This window comes from Podarcis liolepis, assembly GCF_965112155.1.
Source record: "Podarcis liolepis genome assembly, chromosome: 10".
NCBI classification, from domain to species: domain Eukaryota; kingdom Metazoa; phylum Chordata; class Lepidosauria; order Squamata; family Lacertidae; genus Podarcis; species Podarcis liolepis.
The window spans coordinates 41,928,660-41,953,127 of NC_139562.1; the positions used below are offsets into that span (position 1 = coordinate 41,928,660).

Here is a 24,468-nt window from a genome sequence, read left to right on the forward strand (position 1 = left end):
GATTTTCCCCCACAGAAGACAAAAGCAACATCTTCAAAAGAAATGACAAAGATGATGATCTTTAGCATAGCAGTTTCTTAGGTGTTCCCAGATCAATCACCTTCTCTGACTTAGCAGCAATGGAATGCTAACTAGATCCTTTACCAAAACCTATCTTCACAATCCTTAAGCTTCAGAGGGGTTTAAAAGAAACAAAATCAAATAACATCCAATATACCTTAAAAACACAATTATGCAACCTCTTAAAAAATCGGCACAATGACAGAAATACTAAACATTACATTGCAGCTTCAGAAAACAGTATCAGCCCTGGGGCCACAAACGTCCACTGTCTTCCAAGTGCCTGAAGGAAAACATAACAGTATGCCACCATCAGCATGATGTTAGCGCTGCTGATGGCAGTGGTACATATGTGCTAAAAGAAAATAAAAATACTAGGCTAAGGATAATGATGTCCTACGATTACTATTTTTTTCTGTAGATCTTGTTCTACTGAGAAAAAGCTGGTTGTCGGATACTCACTGGTGAATCAGTGCAATTTTGCCAATGTTCAAAGCCAATCCCATAAAGAACAGATAATTTTCTGTGTGTGTGTGTGTGTGTGTGTGTGTGTGTTTTGCATTTTAGTAGGTCTGATGCTTGTTTGGATTAGCACAGTAACACTGAAGCAGGAGGCGGCAAAAAACAGAAATGTGGAGCACGGTATCATTTCAATTTCAAAAACCACTGAGGGACAATTTAAGCATGATTGCCCCCACACAGAGGCTACTGATTAGCACTTACAGCACAGTGCCAACCTTACACCTGGCAAGAGCAAGGTTTAAAAGGCTTTTAGTGTGCTGGCCTCCACAAAGGCACCATCTATATGACAGTGCAACCACTTCCAGGGCTATACAACTCTGGAGTGCATCAAGCGCATGGGGTGAGAGCCTTTCAAATGTTACACCCACCACATGGAGAACTGTCACTGGACAGTGCTTTTTGGCAACCACTCAAGGAAGAGAGCTACACTGTTCAAATCCACTATGAGTGACCTCCACAAGCAATTACATCTCCTGAGACATTTCCAGTACTGTGTATGATAAGATGTCAAATGGCTAACAATTTGCTAGCTGCTGTCCTTGCACATCAGATCATCAAAGCAGCAAAGTAACTGCAGATGCCAAAGGATGGCAGCATAAAAGACAAAAAAAAACCCCCACAAGTATCAACAACAGGTATCACTTGATGGACAGTATTCCTAGGCTGATGAAATGTTATTGAAAAATGCAAACACCTGCCCCACGACTGAACCATCTTGAAACAGTGGACTGCAGATCTAGCATGTGGACATTTTCAGTCTTCTGTTCTAGCCAATAATCATCCTGTTCAACAAATGCATGCAACGTTTTAGCCTTTTTTCTCACTCACTTGCTCACATTGCTGTAAGGCAATTATGAGTGACACACATCTGCTTTTCTTTTCTTTTTTAGTATTTCCAATATACCATGAGAGGATAACTGAACTGTCACTATATGTTCCTCAATCGAGTACCAGTGACATTCTGAAAAATGAGCCAGGAACTTGTCTGATCACACTCCTGTGTCCATTTCACCCTTCTGCGTCATTTTGGAGCAGAAATGTAAAACCCATTATGGTAAAAAGGGCTAGCTATTTGCTTACCTATGTGTCCATCTGCCTGATTATTTCTGCTAACTCCAATGTGGAGCATATACCATCTGTAGCAGCCCTACTGAAGCAGTTTTGTACGCATTTATTTTTACCTGGGTATTTTGAGCTCGCATATGCAAATTGACATGAGAAATTGACGTGAACATGCACTGTATTCAGAGGATGAGACAATGGGAGGAAGGGGAGGCCTACCTGCTTAGGATTAAAATGGCACAGAGCAGGGCGGGAGACACACAATGGTATTTGAATTCTGGACATTTAGACAAAGCTCACCAATGGCCTAAACAGCCAAATGTTTAACTCATATTCTGAGAATATTTAAATCACTGTACAAATGAATACACAAGGCAGCATTTCTACTAGTGCAATCAAATGTTCTTCCCGCAGAAGAAAATTACCTGAAATTATGCCTGCTTTCAAAGAATGCTATTCCTCAAGCTTTTACTGGGTGAGTTTGCTCCCCACCTCGCCTTCAGGAAGGAATGATGTACGCAGGGCGGACAGCATGCAGAGCTGACGGGAGTGCGGCTGTCTGCTTTATAAACTAGTCCTGTCCAGTACTATTCCTTTCTCTCCATGGCATGCCTTCCCACCCACCTCTTGTCTAGTTGCAGCTACTTTCTCATAATGAGGGCCGATGAGTCCTAAATTAACTGTTCGGCCCACACTCAGCACTGTTGTGCTAAGGAGGTGGTGCTGTTTTGGCCGATTGGCTTTGATCGCTTTCATAGTGGATAGTGAGACACCACATAGGCAAATGCTTAATATCTGGTGAGCTCCTTGAGGCGCTGGTAGTGTGAAGGGTTGCTAAGTCTCCAATCTCTTATTGCTGGTGAGCTTAAGAGGGTTCAGATATTGGCCCGGGGAGTTATCTTCTTGTTGAACAATGACCAGCAACAACAGAGGGAGCAAGCATGAGGTCCTTGGACTCCCTTTATGGATGCCTATGATAGGCACCATTCCCCTAAGGCTGAGTCACCTTGAGCCACATCAAAGTGTGGCCCAGATGGATGCTGAAATAAAAATGGTTCTAGCAGGCATCTAAAAGTAAAAGGTTCACAGATTGAAGCATTTAAGTAGGTGCCTAGCATTATTGAAATCCTGAGTACCAGTTCTTTAAAACTAAAACTCATAGCCAGATACACACACACACCAACCAAATGTCCCTAACGTGGTGACTGTAGATGCTAAGGTAGCATTCAGACAATGGATGGAATAGGGGGGAAAGGAAGGGGAGTTCGCTTCTCTAAAATTCTAAGGAAGTCACCTGCAATCTACCATAAACTTTACAGCACCTGCTTTGCATGCACAAGTCCCAGGTTCAATCCCCAGCATCTCCAGGTAAGGATGGGAGAGACCCTGCCTGAAAGCCTGGAGAGATGCTGCCAGCCATAAGGCAACTTCCTATGTTCCTATGATGTTTAAGTTGTGATTCCATGATGGTACACATCAGTTCCAGATAGGCCACTATGTCGGCTTTACTAGGGCTCATGTGAGTTTGTGTGATTCGTCTAAGCCATAGAATCTTTACTGAGAATATTGAGATGACAGTCTTTGCAGATAAATCTAACTGGCATTGTGCTATAGCCACCAGGCATCCAGTAAACACTAGATTTTGGAAGGCATTATCAACATGCGTTGCATGTGTTATTCAAAAGACAACCATATCCATGGATCGCAGGGGGAAATGGGAAAATGTTCTACTAGGGGAAAGGAACTGGCTCTGCGGATCAATCGTAGTACATAGGCAGTGGTGGAGCTTCATGCTCCGGCACTGGGGGGCGGAGAGCAGGCAGGGGCGTGGCATGCTGCCCGAAGGGACGTGGCACTCAGTGCGCACAGGGTGGGGCCCCAGCTGCGATGTCACCCCACTGGGATCGCGATGCCGGGGGTGATGCGCTCCCCACGCCCCCCTCTTCCTCTGCCAGTGTACACAGAGCAATTCTATGCATATTTACTCAGGAGTGTAAGTCCTACAGTGCCACCAGAGCAAATTATTATCTTTCAATTTTTGTATTAAAATAGAAGTCAAATATAAGAAGAGGCCAGCAACTTGTTTCTTTTATTAGGACAATGGCCTAAGAAACCACAAAAGCAAACTGAAGACAATAGCTGGAAATGTGTCAGGGAACTGACATCGGAGCTAGAGGCGGAGGGAAGGCTCTCAAATGATGCTGGAGAAGGGCCCAGCAGGGAGAGAGGCAGCTCAACAGATGGGGAAGCAAATCAGCGCAACACCAGGGATAAAGGGGGGCAGATGGGGGAATCGGCGAGAGGGCTCCAGGACTCTTCACCGGACACCAGCGGGGAGAGCACGGGTCCTCCGCTACCCACGCCCTCCCTGCGCAGAAGACTTCCGCGCAGGGAGAGTAGGAGGAGACTTGGCGTCAAACAACTTTTATGTTGGAAAAGGTTCAAGAAACGCCCACTGACGGATTCTGCTAGCGACTGAGGCAGCCACGAAGTGAAGGGCTGCCCAGACAGAAAGGTTTAACCAAGCAACATAGCCAGGAGAGGCGGCAACTTACGCACGAGCAACCCATACTCATTACAAAATGACATTTGAAAGTAAACTACAGGGAAGAAGAACCTGCTGCCCTCTAAATGCCTTTAGATTCCTACTCAGCCTCAGCCAGCAAAGTCAATGATTAGGAATGATGGAGGGTGTAGTTCAACAACATCTGAAGAGCCACTGGTTCTCCATGCCTTTCATATTGCCCCTGAATCTGGAGATCTGATTTAGTTATCATGCCTTTGAGGGACCCATTCTCCATGCATTTGTCTAATTACCGTTTGAAGCAATCGTAGTCAGCAGTCATCATCATTTCTCATGTCAGCAAATTCCATTAGGTAATCAAGATCTTATTTTCCTCTTTCTCCTGAATCTATGGCCTTTCAACTGCTTCAAAATCTAATGTTAAGCAAAAGTGGGGGAAACATTTCTACCCACCTTCTCCACATCTATTATGGCCCTTCTCAGTCCTTTCTTTTCTAAGATAAGGGAACAAAATGCTTTAGCCTTTCTTCAGGTGGAAGGTACTCAGATAATTCATGATATTTTTGGAACATTCTGGATTTATGTGTTTCTGCTATAGTAGGACTGCAACTGTACACTCAGAAGAGTACAGCAAGGATGAAGAACCTTTTTCAATCTGAAGGTGGCAAGGCTGTTGGGGGCCACATTCAGCAGTGGGGAGGGGCACACACGCGCACGCGCGCACACACACACACACACAAAACCTTACATAGACACAGACAGACAACTATTACTCAGGGGAGGCATATATTAAATTCTTAGTAAGTCCAATTAAGTTTCACCTTACATTTTCTCCACAGACTATCTGTCCTGAATGTGCAAAAGGCAAAAAGACCCCAGTAGTTCCAGGAAATTACAAATAACATTGATGCACGGCTGAACTGCAAGCCCTACCTTACAGCTATTCAAAACCTCAAAAGGGGGGGGGGAGAAATGCAACTGTGCCTCAAAAACCGCATACAAGCAATTGCAGAATAATGGATACTTATTACATATTTGCAAGGAACACAAGCCTAGCACTTTGCTGAGACATTTCCCCTTCTGTTTTGATCTCTGCAACAGATCTTTGTGAGGAAGGAGTACAACTGCACATTTTGTACAACATCATCGTCTCCCCCCACTCTTCACCAGCTGTCTGATGAACAGTTGGTAGGTAGAAGGGGGCAAAGGGGACTGTATGCAATCTGATCCTTGGGCCGAGTATTCCCCATCCCTGGTGTACAAATCAAAGCTCCTCCTGAACCAAAAGCTAGCATTGGGCAAAGTGTTCAAAAGGAAGTCCATCAGTGACCTTCTAATCTAGCCACATACAGTGGAGGCAATAAAATAGCCAGAAATGTCAGTTAAAATATTTCTATTTAACTTTAGAATGTCTCTTTGCTAAGTAAGATTTACTTCTGAGTAAACTTTATAGCAGTATGTGAGTCACAGGGGAATCACAATTCAGCTCTCACTGCACAGAACCTGCATTTTAATTCCACTCCCACTTAACCAAGGAAACACAATGCTAAACAGATCTGGCAGAAACCTAAAAACCATGATTTAAAATTATTTTATTTTATTGAATTAATGATATAAATCAATCTGCCTATGATAATCCAAGACTTCAGGGTTAGGGCCTAGACCAGGCTTCCTCAAACTTGGCCCTCCGGATGTTTTTAGGACTACAATTCCCATCATCTCTGACCACTGGTCTTGCTAACTAGGAATCATGGGAGTTGTAGGCCAAAAATATCTGGAGGGCCAAGTTTGAGGAAGCCTGGCCTAGACTGATTCAGGTACCCATGTAGATATACATACACAATTTGTATTTTTTAAAACATTCTTTAGAATATTTGTATACGGTATTTTATGTAAAGCACATCCAAATTGGTTCATCCAAATTTCAAAATAAAGCAGCAAAAAATAAAATACGCATTACTCACCAGATATTTCCTCTAGGCATTGTTTGGCAGTCTTACTATATGCCAGATCCATTTTTGTAGGACTGGTGCAGAAGTCAGCAGGTGGGAGAGAGGTACTGTCATTTTCTGAATGAGTTCTGAAATTAATCAAAGAGTTTCACTGTAGCACCTATAATAATCATAGCATTAACTGCCAAGTCCATGAATGGCAGAGTGGCACACATTTCATAAAAAGCCAGATTCTGGAAATGTCATTAGCACCTCTCTTCTTTTTTCTTTTCTTTTTTTTCTTTTGCATAACTTCATAGTGCTAAACTCTTCATCAGGACAGATAAGATTATATCCATATGTTGCAAGGGAGGAAAGTTTACATCTTTTTATATCACATATAACCAGACAAGGTGTCAAGGACTAAATGTCTTATCAAATTTCCCCTATAAGATGAAAGCTTAGTAGGAAGGGAATGGGTACATCAATTTACTGGTTAGGACGTGCTTGGTTAACCAGGCACATGCTGGGAATGGCAAGTTTCTAAATGTTCTGCTGCTTTTGTGTCTCAGCTAAAGAATTATAAAGGAAAGAAGAAGAAGAAGAAGAAGAAGAAGAAGAAGAAGAAGAAGAAGAAGAAGAAGAAGAAGAAGAGGAGGAGGAGGAGGAGGAGGAGGAGGAGGAGGAGGAGGAGGAGGAGGAGGAGGAGTTTGGATTTGATATCCCGCTTTATCACTACCTGAAGGAGTCTCAAAGCGGCTAACATTTTCCTTTCCCTTCCTCCCCCACAACAAACACTCTGTGAGGTGTGTGGGGCTGAGAGACTTCAGAGAAGTGTGACTAGCCCAAGGTCACCCAGCAGCTGCCTGTGGAGGAACGGAGACGCAAACCTGGTTCCCCAGATTACGAGTCACCGCTCTTAACCACTACATCACACTTGCTCTCCCAGAAGCAAAACATTGCTGCCAAAGGCCAGCATTGGAAATAAACAAACCTTGGCTGTGGCTCCTGGTTAAGATGGTGAGAGCTTAATCATGAGTCCAGGTTTGGCAGATACACTAAGTCAAACCATGGCTTAGCTGATGCATTACACTGAACCGAACCCAAAGGACATGGAAGGAGTAAAGCAACTGCGATCTCTTCCCCAGAGGTCAGCACACTTACACAGTCCTGGTAAACTACAGCTGCCTTACCATGATGTACAAACCAGGCCATACTCACTCCATGTAGCTAAAAAATGCTTTCATTTCTTGAGTTTCACAACCACCACACAATCATGTAATTTTCAAAATTATATTAATTATATCATTAAAAAAATACTGTTGATGTTAATACACAGATTTTTTTCCTAACTGATGTCTCAGTCCTCATATAGGTATTTAAAGGCAAAATAGTAAGAAATGAGAACTTCACGAGAGGCAAAAAAAAAGAGAGCAAAACTGTTTTCCATGTCCCCTGCAAGTTACGTGTAATAATAAATGATAATTTCACACCTCAGACAATCGAAAGGCATTGATTTTTGCTTCTTCTGAAAACCCAAGGATTGCATTTAGTCTGATTCAGAGAACTAGCTTGTTTTGTGAGTATTTGGCACTTTTTTAGCGCCTGATAAAAACAGAGCACACCTTGGAATGCTTTTCTAAAAGCATGTCTTTTAGAAAATAACAACCTGTCAGCTCTTTTGCTATCTTTACTACTTCCAAGTTGCTTATCTAATGGGTTTATTCAAAAGCATGCTGAAATGGATGAGGAAGCACACTGCAGAGCAGAATGCATGATCCTGATAATATTTTTAAAATGTTTAAAAGAGCATCATAAACAGAAAATGACATCTGATAAAATATACTGCGCTTGACTTTTGAATTTATTTTTTCAAGTTTCTGAGACATAGTGAAGGCCGATAAGCACTTTTTCATGTTTGGCTTTGGCCAATGCAATTATTAATTTACAGTAAACAAAGGTTTGGCAGCCATGACCTGAGGCAAATGGCCTAGTGCAGTTCTAATACTAAACAACAGATTAATGTTGTGAGAATGAGCCAAAAAGAAACTTGAATTTCTGTGCCTCTGCTTTACTACTTCTTATTCTCCAAATCAGTGGTAAGGAAATTGAAAGGGTCCACCTTCAGTTTTGAATAAATCACAGTATCTCATTAACTCAGAATTCAGGAAACTGTGGCTAGTTTAACAAATCCAAATCCAACTGTGGCTTCAGATTCTAGTTTATTAACTAACTAAAATCAGAATAAACCACATTTTCCTGAGTTTGAACGTAACAGGAAACTGTGTTTTATTCAAAGCTGAAAGGGGGAGCATTCTTCTTCCCTCATATAAGCAGGAGGGATGGAGAGAGAGAGAGAGAGAGCAAGCCTGAGGCTCACTGCAGAACATCTTTGGGAAACCAAACCATGTTTTTGGTGTCTGTACTGGCCCTCTATATTTCAAAGTTCTTAGCTTGTGAGTTCTTGTTAACATAGTCTCAAAGTATCTAGTTTCATAGAATAGAATGGGGTGACCTATCTGTGGCCCTCCAAATGTTGCTGGTCAGCAATTCCCATCAGCTTGAGCCTACATTGCCAATGGTCAGGGATGATGGGAGACAGAGTCCGGAAACATCCAACCTTGTGCTAGGAAGCTGCGGAGCTGTGCGCTGTGAGATGTTCTAAGGTGAGAAAGCCTCAGCTTAAGGAAAACTAGACATGATGCAAGTGATCCATGATTATGCTCTTCCATCATAAAAAAGAAAAAAAGCAGCTGCACAAGAAACTGAACCTCACTAGGAATGTGACATTGGGTGAGGAGTTGAACTATTTCTCCCAGTTAAAATCTCAACCTCCTTCTGATGATTCTCTTTGCTCCACAGGGGAAAGTGTATGGGTAACTATATGGTACCTTAAGCTTTCCCAATGGAACTCATGAAAAGCTCTCAAAGGTTAATTTTCATGGGGAAAATGTTTCCAAGGCACAGCAGACCCAACCAGATTCACCTCCTCCCTGGCTGTTATTAATTTAAACAAACACAATAGATCTTAAACACCATCTTCTGCATGATGTCTATTTTAGCCGTTAAAAGGCATAAACTTTCTGAGATGCAGTGCACTCAAACTAACAGCAGCATACTGAGTACAGAGATAGCCTGCTGGGTTGGGAAGACTACAGTGGCTTCTTATGAAATATGTTCACTCTGATCACGTTGGAAAAGCCTCCCTGTTTTTCAAACATATTTCATTTTTAAACCAGTTGACCCATCAAACTCAAAATGCCCATTTATCCAATTGACTGGCTAAGTTATATAAGAAAATAGACTACCTTCGGCTATGTTATCTTTCTGGTCTGTGTACTGCATTCTGCCCTCAATTAACCCCTCTAACTTAAATGACTGTTCTGGCTAAATGAGGCTGCACTTAGCTGAGCACAGAAACCAAGCCATTGTATATCTATCGTTAACAGCCATTATTCTGTGTCTGAACAACCTTTCCCACAGATATCAAAGATTTCCTTAGCTATTCTCTGACATTCCAAAAGCCATACAATTAATATGGCTTATACGGTTTGACAGGTTTCACTGCTTCAGTTGCCCTGAATGAATTCCAATGATTATTTGATTTTAAGACTAGGCCGTAGTATCAATATATCACAGTGTTAAATAGTAGGGAAAACAAAATCCAGATTCGCACTTTTGTACAATGAATTAATAAATGTACAAAAGCGAAAATGGGAAAATATTCTTTTTTTATTTTTACCACCTACTTTAGCTCAGACTTGGCAGACCATTATTAAATGCACCACTTCAGCAATTATGCTTGAGCCAAAGATACAACCGTGAAAATATCTAGGTTAAATATTTTGGACTGTCTGTTGCTGGAAATCTTAGTGCTAGCTTTGACTGGCAGAGTTTGGCCTGCTGCCACTTCAGTTTCGCAACAATGAATGTAAATGACATAAACTGTTAATTCGCTCTTGTGCTCGTGCCTGTGATTTGCCATTTTAAGGACAGAGCAGCTTGTAATAAGCTTAGCATTATAATTCCTATGTTCACAGGCATACCAGCTAAGAAGCGGGTCTGGACTGAAAATGGTATTCAAATACTTGTGTAGACAAAAGAGAAGCTGCTTTCAAGGAGAAAAGGTTCAAACTGGCACCTAGCATCTGCACTGCACTCACATAGCCCACTAATCACTAAAGTGATATGCACTATAAAATAATACACTCCTCTCTCCAGAACTTTCCATTCAAAACAGAATATTTGTTTCCTTCAGTATGATTCATTGCTTCAGTCTAATCGAAAACCGGTTGCCTGAAGAATACATCAATAAGGGGAGATGCAAGTGATGGATGAGTCTATAGCTTGGTCAACATTTTAAGGTGAACTAACTTACCGTATTTTTCGCTCTATAACACACACCAGACCATAACACGCACGTAGTTTTTAGAGGAGGAAAACAAGAAAAAAAATATTCTAAACGAAATAGTGGATATATGATTTTTGTGGTTCATGCTGTGGCCACAGACATGTGATCTGTCAGTGAGTTTGGAGTAGCCCAGTACAAAAATCCTGAGGATCCATGTGGATCCATGCTTTGTAACCACAGAGGAGGGAAGGAAGGGGAACCATGGATCCTCTGCTCATGACTGCAGCAGATCCCCCCCGCCACCCGCAGGCATTCCCTCCATAACACGCACAGACATTTCCCCTTACTTTCTAGGAGGAAAAAAGTGAGTGTTATGGTGCAAAAAATACGGTAATTCACACCTCTCAAGCTTCTTTAAAGCTTGCACTTCTCCAAACGTTGTGATCTAATTCTCAGTTCAAAACATGTGCAAAATGTCATGGCAAGATCCTAAAGTTATTTTAAAGCCCCATTCATGTATGATTTTTTTAAAAGTAGATTTAGAGTGCATTAAATGCACCAAAAACTAAGGCAGCCTTGGACTAAGGCAGTATAGTCATTACAAATCCACTAAGATGTGTCCATGCACACCAAAGTCATGTGTGGTACATAAAGAGGGCTGGGGGGGGGGGGAGGAATGAACCAACTCTTTTGCTGTTTATAAGAGGTTCCCTGCCTTGTCATCTAGAATAAATCTTTTACTTGCCATCGGCTACTAGCGAAATAGTGGTTTACAAGCATGAACTAAGGATGTTCCATATATATGAGTATTAAAGCAGTTTTTGCTTAAATAAATTTGAAATGCAAATATGAAATTTATATCAATCAGTCTTCTCATTTGAATTACAAATGCATCTCTTCTGCATTAGTAACGATCAGCCTTTCAGATAAACAGCAAAAGAGAGGCTCACACTGATGTTCAGCCTTAGAGAGTTTCGAACGGTTTGCTGGAATGAAATATTAGTACCCAGAATATCTCCAACAGCCTACTCTCTTATATTAAATGCTAAAATGAACTAAAAATGTATAATTATTCTGTTGATTTTTATTCTGAGAAAATTGAAGATACTGGTCACAAGGATCTAGGTGAGCAGAGCCAGCCAGCCACCCAACCTCTCCACCCCACCAGGCTATGTATGTTTCAAGTGAGTGGGGATGTCATTCCATTCAGCTCTACTGGCTGAGCCAGCTGCTCTCACCAGATGACACAAGCATCATTCTATTAGGGTTGTGCTCCCCATCCTACTTGCTATACATGCAGGTGGTAGGCCCATGGAGAGCTCCAGGGGTGGGGCTGAATGGACCTGGGATCCACTGAATCCCAAAGTTTGGTTGATGGCATTGAGGCTGATTCAGTGTGGGGTGGAGGGTAAGGATCAGGGGCGGAGGAGGGCGGGTGTGGTGGGGACTACCGGGTGTCACAACTGAGGGGGTGACAAAATGCCGGCCAGCACTTACCGCGGGGCCTGCGGCACGCCCGAGCCATGCGTCTCTCCTGGGAGTGACACGGTGGGTTGGGCGCTCACAGGCTCCACTCTGCCCTAAACAGTCCACTTGCCGCCTCCCTCTCAGCTGTAGGGCGGCTGAGTGGGAGGAGGCAGGCAGACTCCTTGGAGGCCCGGCAGAGCGTCCTGCCCTGGCTGGCCCTGCCCCTGGGCACAGGCCCTGCCCCAGGCACCCGATCGGCTTGCTCCGCTGCTGGTAAGGACTGCAGCCTTAGAGAATGAGAGAAAGAAGCATATGCATTGGCCTGCAGAAACCAGGCTTTACTTTTTCAGTGCAGTCAAATGCAAGTTAACAGGTGTAGACCTTAGACATAAAGCCAGTGTGTGAAAATCTCAGGTGCAAATCGGTGGTCAGCATGAGGATAGCTCACTGGGTAGCCATAGCAAACTGTAAAGCAGGATAAAATTTGCAAGGATAAAATGAAAGATAAACTGATATAAGCCATGAGCTTCTTAGAGGAAAGGGAGGGTAATACATAACAGTAGAATGCAATCACCTATCTTTCTGTTTTCTAAGATGCCCCACTTGGTTGTCATGTATATATTTATTACTATTAATATAGTAATAAATTACTATTAATATAGTCACCACTATTATTTTCATACCCATTTATGCTAACTATTTCAAAACCTATCAAAGACTCATATGCATACCAGCATACAGAATCTACAAGTTAATTTTTAGCTGACAAAAACAGTTATTCAACTTAAATATATCCTATGATAACTGTGTGTTGGCTTCTTTAAAAATCTTGAAACAGAACTTCATCCTTGTGAGTTTCCATTTCACGGAAGATCTAACTTTAAAATACTTAGCTACAACTTCTGTTTGTGGGAAACTGTGGGCTGAAAAAGGTACATGATGCAAGAAGGTGCTGACAGGCCTGTGAGTTTTACTTCTAAATGCAGCACCATGAAAGGATAATGTAACATTGCCCCTCCCATGTTCCCTGGAAGCGACATGGGGCCACTTGTTTCTGTGCTGCTCTTCGCATGATAGATAAAAAGAACTATCCAATCCAAAGATCATGTTGTTTTTAAATCTGCCTCCATATCTGTTGCTGAGGTACTGAAGCAGCATATATATCCTGGCCTGAGATCCCAAACTTTCAATGTTTTTAATTTAAGAACAAAACAGAATGGCTTCTAGTCAAGGTGGATATGATTTGATTTAAGTAAGACTTGATTTAAATCTTTTACAGAAAGACTCATTCTTGCTGGTATAATCTTAGTATTTGCAACCAGATGAAGGTTTCATTTTCGGAATAATAAATTTTCAGAGTAGCTTTTACAGTCCTATAAAAAAATTACTGATTTGGTTATACTGTTAGAAATACATCAACAGATAATTATGAAATTATTGTGAGGTTTAATAAGTTAACTGTTTATATTTGGACAACTTTTCTGTTGTACTTTATTGGAAGTACAATTGAAACAATTTATTTAACTAAAACAATAACATTATAGCATATGTATCCATGTTTGTTAACTGATGTGGTTAAACAATTAGATTGAGTTTTAGCACACATGAAAAACTTAAAAGAAATCCTTATTTCATGATTAATAGCCTTTGGACTATAATGTAACTTAAATAGCAAACTATCTTTAGAAAGATTTTTAATAGACCAATCTTGGTCGATTAAAAATCTTTCTACAGAAAGTTCTGAATGGAATAGACCAGGGGAGAAAACTCCCATGATTAACTTTTCTTAAGATGGTATTGCTGTGTGATCAGTTTTTTGCCATTGTTTTAAGCAACTGCGTTTTCTAAAATAATTAAATATATGGTGAAATATATTAAAATAAAACCACTTCTTTGAAAAATAGCTTGCCACACTTAGTTACAGAAAAAGTAGAAACTCGTCTTACCTATAAATAAATGGTGCTACTGTGGCCGTATTTGGGTGGCTGTATTGCTGTTGCTGAGGAAGTTGCACAATACTGCTTCCTGGTGCTTGCCCACTAGTTGCAGCAATGGAGAGAGCAGCAGATGAACTAGGGGTAAGAGCCGTACTAGATTCCTTTCCTTCAGAAGAGGGAAGACCAGAAGGAGTGTATGCTTTCTCATTACCTTGCGATTTTGCTGTTGACTGGGGTTGGTTCCCCTTTGCACTCCTCAATTTTTCCGCCTCTTTACTTCCTGAACATACCGGTGAAGTACTTTGCTTTGATGTTGGTACTTTTGATCCAGGTTTTGGTATACCACTAGATGAAGGTATTAGACTTTCCTTCTTGGCTGATGCAGCCTTGCTCCCCTTGGGGATCAGGCTCGCAATTTTTGAGGTCTTTTTTGCAGGTGTCTCTGTGGCCTGGTCCTTCTCTTCCTTCGCCGTCTTCTCAGTGCAAACTTTGTTTTTGTCCCTGCTCTTTTCCTCTTTGTCCTTTGGCTGTAGCAAAGACTTTTTATTGCTGAGATTTTTGCTTCCAGCTTTTGGAGGGGTTAGTTTAGGTGATATTTTAGGGCTGCTGCTGCTGGTGGAGCCACCACTGTTGAGACCACCGCCGAAGCCGTCCATTTCGCCACAATCTAAAAAGGCTTCTTCGTCTCTCCCGCTGTCGCTGGGACCTGAACTGGATGACAAGGGAGGCCGCAAAACAGTCCTAGCGTTAACCAACTTGAATTTCTCTAACATGGATTTCTGCCCAGATGAAGGAGTTTTGGGCCCTTCAGAAAGGGGTGGCTTAAGCCTATCTGAAGGTGGCGTAGGAGAGGTTGCGGGACTGGGCTGCTTGACAGACAGCATGGTAGAGGTGGCACTGTGTTTGACATTCATGGATTTGCTGCGCCAAGGCTTGCTGGCACTTGGAGAGGGGATGGCAGAGACCGGCTGCTGCCCAGTGCTGGTAGGATGCTGTACATTTCCATTCATGCCTGCAGATGGATGAGGACCTTTGGGTGATTCTGGTTTTGAAAGAGAAAAACACGAGGGCATTAAAATTGCAGAGCTCCCCAAACTATGCATTCCAAATGATGATGATAGATGATGATGATTTAAATTTGTATACTGCCCTATGCCTGCAGGTCTCAGGGAAGTTCTAACATAAAAACACACAATACATAATAAAAACAAAAACAATCCAATAATCTTTCAATTAGTTGCACAATTGAAAGCACTGTGGGAACTGAGCCTTCTAAAACATGTTCCCATTGACCTAGTTTAAATACGTAAGCCTACCCTCTTATCGTTCCTCCAAACTTGTCAGAAACTTAAGTACAGAAATACCTTTTGATTGCTTAAATTATTTTCCTCACAAATCATCCATTATAATTGCTGTTTTATGCTCAGCAAAAAGCGTTTTGGATTGGAGGAAGCTTCAGCCGCCCACGTATTAACAGGAGCTCCAGATTACAAAAGGATATGGCACTGGGCTGGTGGGTAACAGGAAGAGGAACATGAATCTGTAATTATTTCCTTAAAAAAATAAATGGATGAAACTAACAGCCTTGTCCTAGAAGCCACTGTGCTAGTGAGAAAGTGTATAATTGCATGCTGCAAACAGATTCAGAATATTGTCCTGGAACAGAAACCCAGGGTGATAACAGTGAGAAGGGTAACAGGAGGAATGAATCAAGATCTGAAATAATATTCTTATTGTGACATCCTAGAGGCCCTTTTGGCCACTACAGACTCACCAAGGTCAACACAAGCCTATGTATCTGGTTTAACGGGATTGAAAGTGACAGACAGCACAGTAGGATAGGTCTGCCCCATTTGCCTCATGTAGGGTCCCTCTAGCTATGTCGGCACCAGCTATTTCCACCTGCACAGTCACATCCATCAAATCGGGGGTAAATTAAGGCTGACACTGACTGCTCTCTGGCCTGGATACATTAAGGTTACCAATACCTGGTATTAAAAAATTCACCCCTGTGACCTTAACAGCAGCATGGAAGGATGGCATTCAGCAGGTGCATTTTATCTCGGGGCTTTAGCGCTATGACATGACTACTAAAGACATAAGGGCTCCTATGGGCAACATGATGGAAATATCAGAAAGGTCAGGTGTAGGATTTTGTATGCAAAAGGAGCTACACCAGAAATATTTGTAAGATAGAGGATAAGGGGAATAAATGAAGCTGAGTTGATAGAAGCAAGCACAGTATGGAAGTAAAGGAATAGCAGCGATGAAACAATACAAGGGTGGTGGTGGTGTTTTCAGTGGTTTACCCAACAAATATATTGGTGGAATTGAATCTCAGTAATAAAAATAGGACAGGGCTAGAAATTACCTGAGCAGATGGTATCACTATAAATTAAATAAAGGGAACAATTGAATTGAATCAGAACAAGATTGAAATTTCCACAGGCCTCAAGCTTGAAAAGGATTGAGATAATTTAACTCCCATGTTTCTTTTTAATACTGATCATGCCAAAAAGCTTCAAGACTGAAGTGCTTAACAATATTAGGGATGCTTGAGAAATTAGTTTCCTGTGAATGTGACATGACCTGATCTCCACCATGTGGACTGATGCGTAGATTGGAATGTAAGTATCCGCTGAATGTTGCTCTCTGCTCAAAAATCATGCCAACATGCATTTGACCATGCACACTTCAGAATAAAATATGTTTAGAATTCCAGACACTGAGATACAGTATGCATTTATCTACATATTTTGTCATGATATACGTTTTATAAGCGTATATGATCACCCCCTCCCCCCATTGCTGCTATTTAAAGTAGAAAAAAATAAGTACGAAAGGCAAGACTACACATTTATTGTTTCCTATGTGTACATAATTTGGTTTGGAATAAACCAAGCTAATTTGGAAAACAAAGCAAAGATTTGGGAAAAGGAAGTGTTAAATAGTGATTACTCCATAGAAAACCACCAGTTATGTTTGCCCAACTACTGTACATAATTTAATTATTTAGATCACTTTTCCAGTTAGCTAAAAGGGATTTATAGCATGGATTTATGCTATTTAGTTCCACAGTATGTCAAAGAAAATACTCTTTCTGTATATGTAGCTAATGGTTTCAATTTGGAGCCCGTGACACAAATGGAAAAGCAAGCCTGAGGACCCAATAAAATAATCTGAGAATAATAGTCTGAAAAGAAATTGTAGCAGCATTTTTAAGTCCTGAAAGCAGAGATTATGGAACATTCTGCTTTTACACATTAAATCATATTTGTATATGGCTTTGCGAATCAGTGACTAGCTTCACCAAGAACCTACAAGGACTACCAGTTCAGTCTTCAAAATATTAGACTTGCATAGAGGGGCAGGAGTGTGCATTCGAGGAAACTCCATCCTCAATTCCCCAGCACCACAAACATGATAAGACATTCATGCCTCATCAGGATTTTCAGTTGTGTGGAGGTTTCTAAGCATCTTCCATCAAACACACACAGAAGTATCTCTCAATTTTTTAATTCAATGCACAAAGCTCTGAGAGAAGCCCTCACTGAAGGGGGAAATTAGGGCAGCGCTTATATTTGAAACCATTTTTTAGGATCCACTTTGTTCAGGAAAAGGTTTTCTTTTTCAGGTTCAGCAACTCTGCAGATTGGGTTATGGAAAATGTCTGCAGGTTGCTCTAATTTAATAGCCAAGTGTCCCTGTAGCACTGCATATGGTATTCTAAACCCTATTCCCCATTTTTTTATTTTTTATTTATCTACTGCAAATTTATTCTTACAGTAGTAGTAATGGGATTGATTTTGGCAAATAACAATATTAATCTTTAAGGGAAGCTTTTGATGCAAGGTTAATTGTACAGCTACTCCGCACAAACAGCATGGATTATAAATATGAAACCCATAAATTATTATGAGATCTGAAGTATTTTGAAGATTCTCTTATGGCATAAAGGAACAATCAAATTATGGATAGTCATGCAAATTAGAACCAACTGTTTTCCTTTAAGTCCTTTGTTGCTCTCCTGATATATACTACCAGTATATATCTTGCTACTGTTTATTTTTAAAGCCCACGATTAACCTAGCAATCAAAATGCATTACCTCTAAAGTATTATTAAGATTCCTTTACACCAGTAATTATTATGTTGGGTAACAAACATGATGTAACAGGTTCTCCTTCAATGTCTAAAGCGGGGTTGTCAACCTGGTCCCTTCCGCCCACTAGTGGGCGTTTCAGGATTTTAGGTGGGCGGTAGGGGGTTCTATGGCACAAGCTGAATCCCCCTTCCACTGAGCACTGGTGGGCGGTAAGGAAATGTTACCATCAAGAAAGATGCATTAGTGGGCGGTAGGTATAAAAAGGTTGACTACCCCGGTCTAAACGATGCTCCATAAGCATCAAATTCTCTTAATTATGAGGTGGATCATAAACCATATTGAATCCTACCCAAAATAGGTAGAGAATAACAGATTGAATGTGATGATAAGTAATGAAGATGAAATGTTAATATTGCTTAAAGAAACATCCTTAGAGAAAGATACCACAATAAAACTTGCTTGGTACAGAAATTTGCCATGCCTATGTGAATTAATTCCTCCCCCACATCTAACTGAACACTGGTGCTCATTCAATGACATCTACTCCCACCTTGTGGTAAAGCTGCTGCACATTGCTTTTTTAAAAATGTTCTATTTTCCTGACCCCTGAGATGGGGGGGGGGAGAATATTTCAGTGACTGAATATATGCAAGAATGATATTCCTGAAAGCAGAAGGTATATAATTTACCACAAGTGCAGAAGAGATGCTGCAAGTATCATCCTTGATGCAGGATGCTTTAAGACTACATTCAAAACTGAGCCATCACCGAGTGTCAGATTTTATGAAGTTTCCACTGCTTAGGACTGAAATCTACGCCCCAAAAACAGCTGCAGAAAATTTATATATATCCAACTGCAGCTCAAAACGTTAGACATCTTTTGCCAGAAATAAAAGGATCCTGAGAGCCCAATTGAAAACTCAACAATTATATTCTACTTATATTTCAGAATTAGTATTTTAAACATTTCATCTTTTTTTTCCTGACTTGTGTAGAACCTTTACAGATTTGTATGCTCAGTAAGCCTGCCATCCATTCAAACACTTACCTTTTTCATTTCCATTTGCATATTGTGGAGGCTTGTTTTTGTCAATGCTATTAAAGCTCTGACTTCTCCGATTTAAATTTGAGGCTCCCTGGACTTTGGTACTGCTGCCTGCAGCTGGCACCCTTGAGGGCCCGGGAAGCCTAGAATAGCACAGTCAGAAATGAATTTCTTGCAAGTGCATATGAGACAGTTAACTTTTCAGTTGCAGAATAAATTCACAGAGCTGATCAACAATGGTTTTAAGGAAGGTAATGACAATGAACAACAACATAATTAATGGTTAGTTAGACCATGGACAAAAGGAACACCTTAAACGGTACAAAAGAGGGAAAATATGATATATACAGTCAGAGACAAACATATAAGGATCCTTTGCATTTTCCATTTACACTGCAAAAAAGATTCACCCATGTTTTTCCAGGAGCCATACAACTGTTTTATTCAAATATTTCAGTTCCATATATTTCTAAGATAAATATAACAAAGCTAAAACAACCCATGGAATACAGTTTAGTGGAAATATATACTCTAAACACAGTTTTGTAAATAAGCACTGTACTCCACGAGTGCTTTATTTCTTCTTTTATTCCAGAAACTCAGATATCTGCAGAAGGCATTAGATGGTAAGATGAGAAATTCAACATTTTACATTGCTCACATCTTCATTACTCTTGAATTAAAGTGATCTGCTCAGGCTACATATTTCACTTGTTGGTATTTGCTGCCACCATCTGAAATATCCTGGGTATCAGAGTTAACAATAAAGATGCCACTCTCTGCAATAAGTACAGACTCACATTGTAATTATTTTGATTTGATTGTCTGGTGTGGAGATTAAGCAGTGTTGTGTTGTCTTACAAGCTGCCAATAAAAATAATTTGCTCTAGTTCAATGCACACAGTTGGTACCTCAACAGACTTAATGACAGGTTAAATCAGGATTGTGAATGTTACCTAGAAGTAGGTGTTACTAGTTTACGATATTTCAAACATTTGCATTGTGAAATGCTAATAGCTGCCACAGGGGGAGAAAATGCAAGAAGAAAATGAAAGGGGGCATTTGTTTAAGAAAGGGCTTTGCTTACTATAGTGGCACATCAAGAGAGCATATTTCAATATAAAACTGCAGTTGTTTAACCACTATATCTCTATCTATGCAGGTCACCACTTTGTGAAGTAGGCAACTGGAAAATTGCGATGTTAGATGTCTAATAATCCATGTTACTTTTTAGTTTATTCTGGCTGTTGGCCTGTTCCTTTGGAGTCTGCACTGTCAGCAAATCTAAGCATACAAAACTTTATCATGGCCTATAAAATCCAGGTAAGACTGGGGCACTGTTAGTGAGTGGTTCCCTAGACCTCTGAGGGCACCGGCGCATAACTTAGGGGTACTTTGCTGTCAGCTTTGACTGGGGTCCCAGCTGTGCCCCTATCTGGATGGGGATAGCCTAACACCTGTTGTTTATGCTCAAGTAACCACTAGATTAGATTACTGCAACACTTTATATACAGGGCTTTTTTTCAGCTGGAAGTCACTGGAACTCAGTTCCAGCACCTCTCAGGTGGGTGCCATTGCCATTATAAGAGAACAAGGGAGGCATTCATGGTGAGTTCTGGCACCTCCTTTTCTAGAAAACTAGCACTGGATATGAAGGGCTACCTCTGAAAATGGGTTGGAAACTTCAACTGGTGCATAAGTTGGCAGTGAAATTGCTCATCGAGGGAAGACAGTTTGATTAAATTACACTGATCCTGCCCCAACTGCAGTAGCTGCCAGTTAGTATTCAGGCCCAATTCATAGTGCTGCTTTTGACCAATGAAGCCTTCATGGCTCAGAACTGAAATATTTCAAGGACCGTCTGTCCCCATATGGCCCACCTCAACCCAACCCTGCAATAATCATTTGAAACCCTTCTTCATGTGCCTCCTCCATGAGAGGTTTGGAGGGTGGCAACACCAGAAAAAGCATTTTCTGTGTTGCCCCCCCCCCTTTGGAATGGTGTCCCCAGGGAGGCTCACTTGGCACCCTCATTACATACCTTTAGATACCGCCAGGCAAAAATGTTTCTCTAGAACCAGACCTTTGGCTGATCTATGGGCTTTTAAATGTGTTTGTGGGAGGGATGTTATTGGCTTGTTTATGCTTTATTGTGTATTTTGGGTTCTCATTTTATATTGTGAACCACTCTGTGATCTTCAGATGAAGGGTGGTATACAAATTCAATTAACAACAACAACAACAACAACAAATCTATGGCTACTGATCCAGTCAATTTACAAATATACAAAAATGCATGTTTAAATTCAGTTGCTTGTACAGTGGTACCTCGGGTTAAGAACTTAATTCATTCTGGAGGTCTGTTCTTAACCTGAGGTACCACTTTAGCTAATGGGGCCTCTCACCACCGCCACATGATTTCTGTTCTTATCCTGAAGCAAAGTTCTTAACTTGAGGTACTATTTCTGGGTTAGCGGAGTCTGTAACCTAAAGCGTCTGTAACCTGAAGTGTCTGCAACCCGAGGTACCACTGTATTAATAACCATATTTCTCAGGTACTTCCCTCCCTATATTCCAGTTAAGAAAATGAGGCGGGAAACAGCCCAAAAGGGCCTTCGTTATACTTGAAAACAGATCTCAAGGCTATTGCCTCTCTCTCTCTCTCTCTCTCTCTCTCTCTCACACACACACACACACACACACACACACACAATTCATTCCATTTCCAGTCATTCTCCCACAGAATCATTTAAGCAACAAAGGAAATGCAAAGTATAAAGGAACAGGTAATTCACAAGGAACATACTTCTGGTCAAAAATGTGCAAACACTGTTATAAATTTATATCATTAGACAAGAAACAGTTGTTAGAGCCCAGACATGATGAATTGTGAAGGAGACAAGAGAGCCTACAATAAATGCAGACTGAAAACCTATGACCACAGGTGCACAACAACTGTGCTTTGGTATAGCTCATTCCAGGCTATCACCAGCAGTTCAGCTTACAATAGAAAACTGATGCCATACATTGGATTACACAGCTGATAGTTCATTGTTAGCAATGAACTGCAAAGCAAATAATGTGAACAGTTTCATTTTTTAACTACACATAATCAACACGGACTGAACAAAACAAGAGGAGCTAGGAGTCCTCCTTTAGGAAGTAAATGCACAGATTTTAGTGTTTATAATAGAGAAGTCACAATCAATGGCGGAGGTAGAACAGGCAATCAACATGCAAGCCATCTAAGACTAAGATTTTGTTTCATTTAAAGACAATTCATTGTTTCAATTCATTTAATTCCTAGCTCCACACAAACAAAAGTTGTCCCTAACAGTAGAAATTTCACACAATACTTTATTAAATACATTTCAGGCTGAAGCAGTGCTAATTATTCTACCCAAGTGGTTCTTAAACTATTTTCATAGGAAGCTGTAGCACTGAGTCAGACCTTTTAATTCAGTATCATCTACACTGGCTAGCAATGGCTGAGAGCTTCAGAATATTTACTAGCCCTGCCTGGAAACTCTATGTGCTTTTACCACTGTGTTACAGCCCTTCCTGTCAGGGCTCCCTCAATGAAAAGACTGATAAAGGCATAAATACTCACTCATTGCTTTTCTGGTCTTACTATATTACCCTTGCAGTGCCCAGGCTGCATGTGATATCCACATTCTAGGGTTCAACTTACATAAAATGAGCAGCAGACCCCAATCTCTACACTAGCAATGAGGAATATAGGCGAGAATGGTCTGCACTAGACAGATTCTGACAATAACTTATGGGATGTTTTAAGCGGCAGTCTAATCAATGCAATAAAGAAGGGATCCAAAAGGTGAAGTTTTAGCATTATTGTTCTAATCCTTTCCCACACTAACAACCCTCCTGAACATGCTTACATTTTAAAATTTACAGTTGTTTTCCACCAAGATAAACAGTATCATACAGTTCAATTTCTGCTCTATTGAACTGGGCCAATAAACTGAAAAACTGATTAGTAGAATTTATACTCACTTGTGAACCAAATTATGGGAGCAGACAGACATAATCTGAATACAGAGCTTGCAGTGGTGCTGTGATGTTACAACTGAGCCAATATATGTCCTTGACTACTACACCCCTTTTTTTGATCATTCACTCGCTGCTAGCCTTCTTCAGCTGATTAAAAGCCACAAAGCTTTATTTAGCCAAGTACCTGAAATGGGATGCTTCCCAGCTCAGGCACCCAAGTGCATGATAGGTTGTTATTTTTTTTCCAGACAGGCAGAGGAGGCACAGCAGAAGTTGGCAAAGAGTAAGGGGCAATGTGGGTAGGAATGACAGTGTGGATTTCATTGTATGATTCTCTATCAACAGTTCAGACGCAAAGTTTCCCCTGTGGCAGAGCTAAATAATATGCTTCAAGTCTGTCTCTAGTCTGTGTGTTGAGCAAGAAGCATAAGAGCACTAAAATCCCTCTAGAAACTTGACAGCTCATTTAAATCAATTATTTTACATACGGTATGCTAAGTTGCAACACACAGATATCCCTACAGCTATTATACAAAGCTGTTATTTTTGCAGTCTTGGGCAAGGCTTTTCCACTGGCCAACTAAAAATTATGCAAAGCTTGCATTTAAAAGATATGGTGATAAAGGGTTGAATGTCTACTGTGGTTTAAAGAATAAAATGCCAGTGGGCAGTGACTCCATTAAGTATCACTAGCAAGCAATAAATTAGAGATGTTAACTGACCTAGAAGGCTTTTTTTGACTGGTTGCAATTCCACTGTGATTAGACTGAGTTGCATATCTGGCTGTCAGACTGTATGAGAAGAAACAGAGAAATTGAATTAACGAATTTTTTTTTTGAATATGCATAAAAAGCAAAAACTTACCACCAAATGATGACTTAATGTTATGCAAATAGAACATGGATAGAAAACAAATTAATCAAAGAATGCATTAAATGTAATGATTATACCATGAGTTTTCAAAGTACGGACTATGTTGTAATGCAAGGCATTGTAAACTGTCCCATCCACAGTTTCCCAGAGTGGTAAAACCTATGGGAGTAAGATGTGGGAAAGGAATTGGACTGGACAGACTGCTGCAATGTGTGTACTAAGAAACCTCTATTATCTGTATTTCCTAAGACTAAAGAAATAACATTTAAGATCTTACACAGGTGGTTCTCTATTTTCACCACACTGTTGAAGGAAATGTCGCTAGGCTGGAGCCTTCTACCTTATGTGGTGGTTATTAGAAGCTATACACGTGGTTTAAAAGACATTCTTACAAGAGATTACTCAACAGTCTTTGCACCCAATTAGCTCTGTTAGCCATTTTTGATGGGGAGAACAGGAACATTTCAATTGGCATTCAGTTGCACACAACTGGAAGAACTTCGACAATTTATCTAAAGACTGTGGGCGCCAACAAATCTGGTCAATTGTTCCTATAGAGAGATTTACCAAACAAGCTTTAG

General features: G+C 40.8%; 1 protein-coding gene across 9 annotated transcripts in view; it reads right to left on the reverse strand.

Moving 5' to 3' along the window:
* NAV3 (neuron navigator 3) overlaps positions 1-24,468 on the reverse strand; it is a 426,597-nt gene that overhangs the window by 114,617 nt on the left and 287,512 nt on the right. For 5 of the 9 annotated variants that reach the window (XM_083463072.1, XM_083463071.1, XM_083463070.1 and 2 more), the window contains 4 exons: positions 23,737-23,805; positions 19,007-19,146; positions 13,864-14,896; positions 6,133-6,248 (listed from right to left, as the gene is read on the reverse strand). In XM_083463072.1, the coding sequence (XP_083319198.1) occupies positions 6,133-6,248; positions 13,864-14,896; positions 19,007-19,146; positions 23,737-23,805 (1,358 nt within the window). The remainder of the gene's footprint in view (positions 1-6,132; positions 6,249-13,863; positions 14,897-19,006; positions 19,147-23,736; positions 23,806-24,468) is intronic. The other 4 variants (XM_083463073.1, XM_083463074.1, XM_083463076.1 and 1 more) reach the window with 1 other exon arrangement.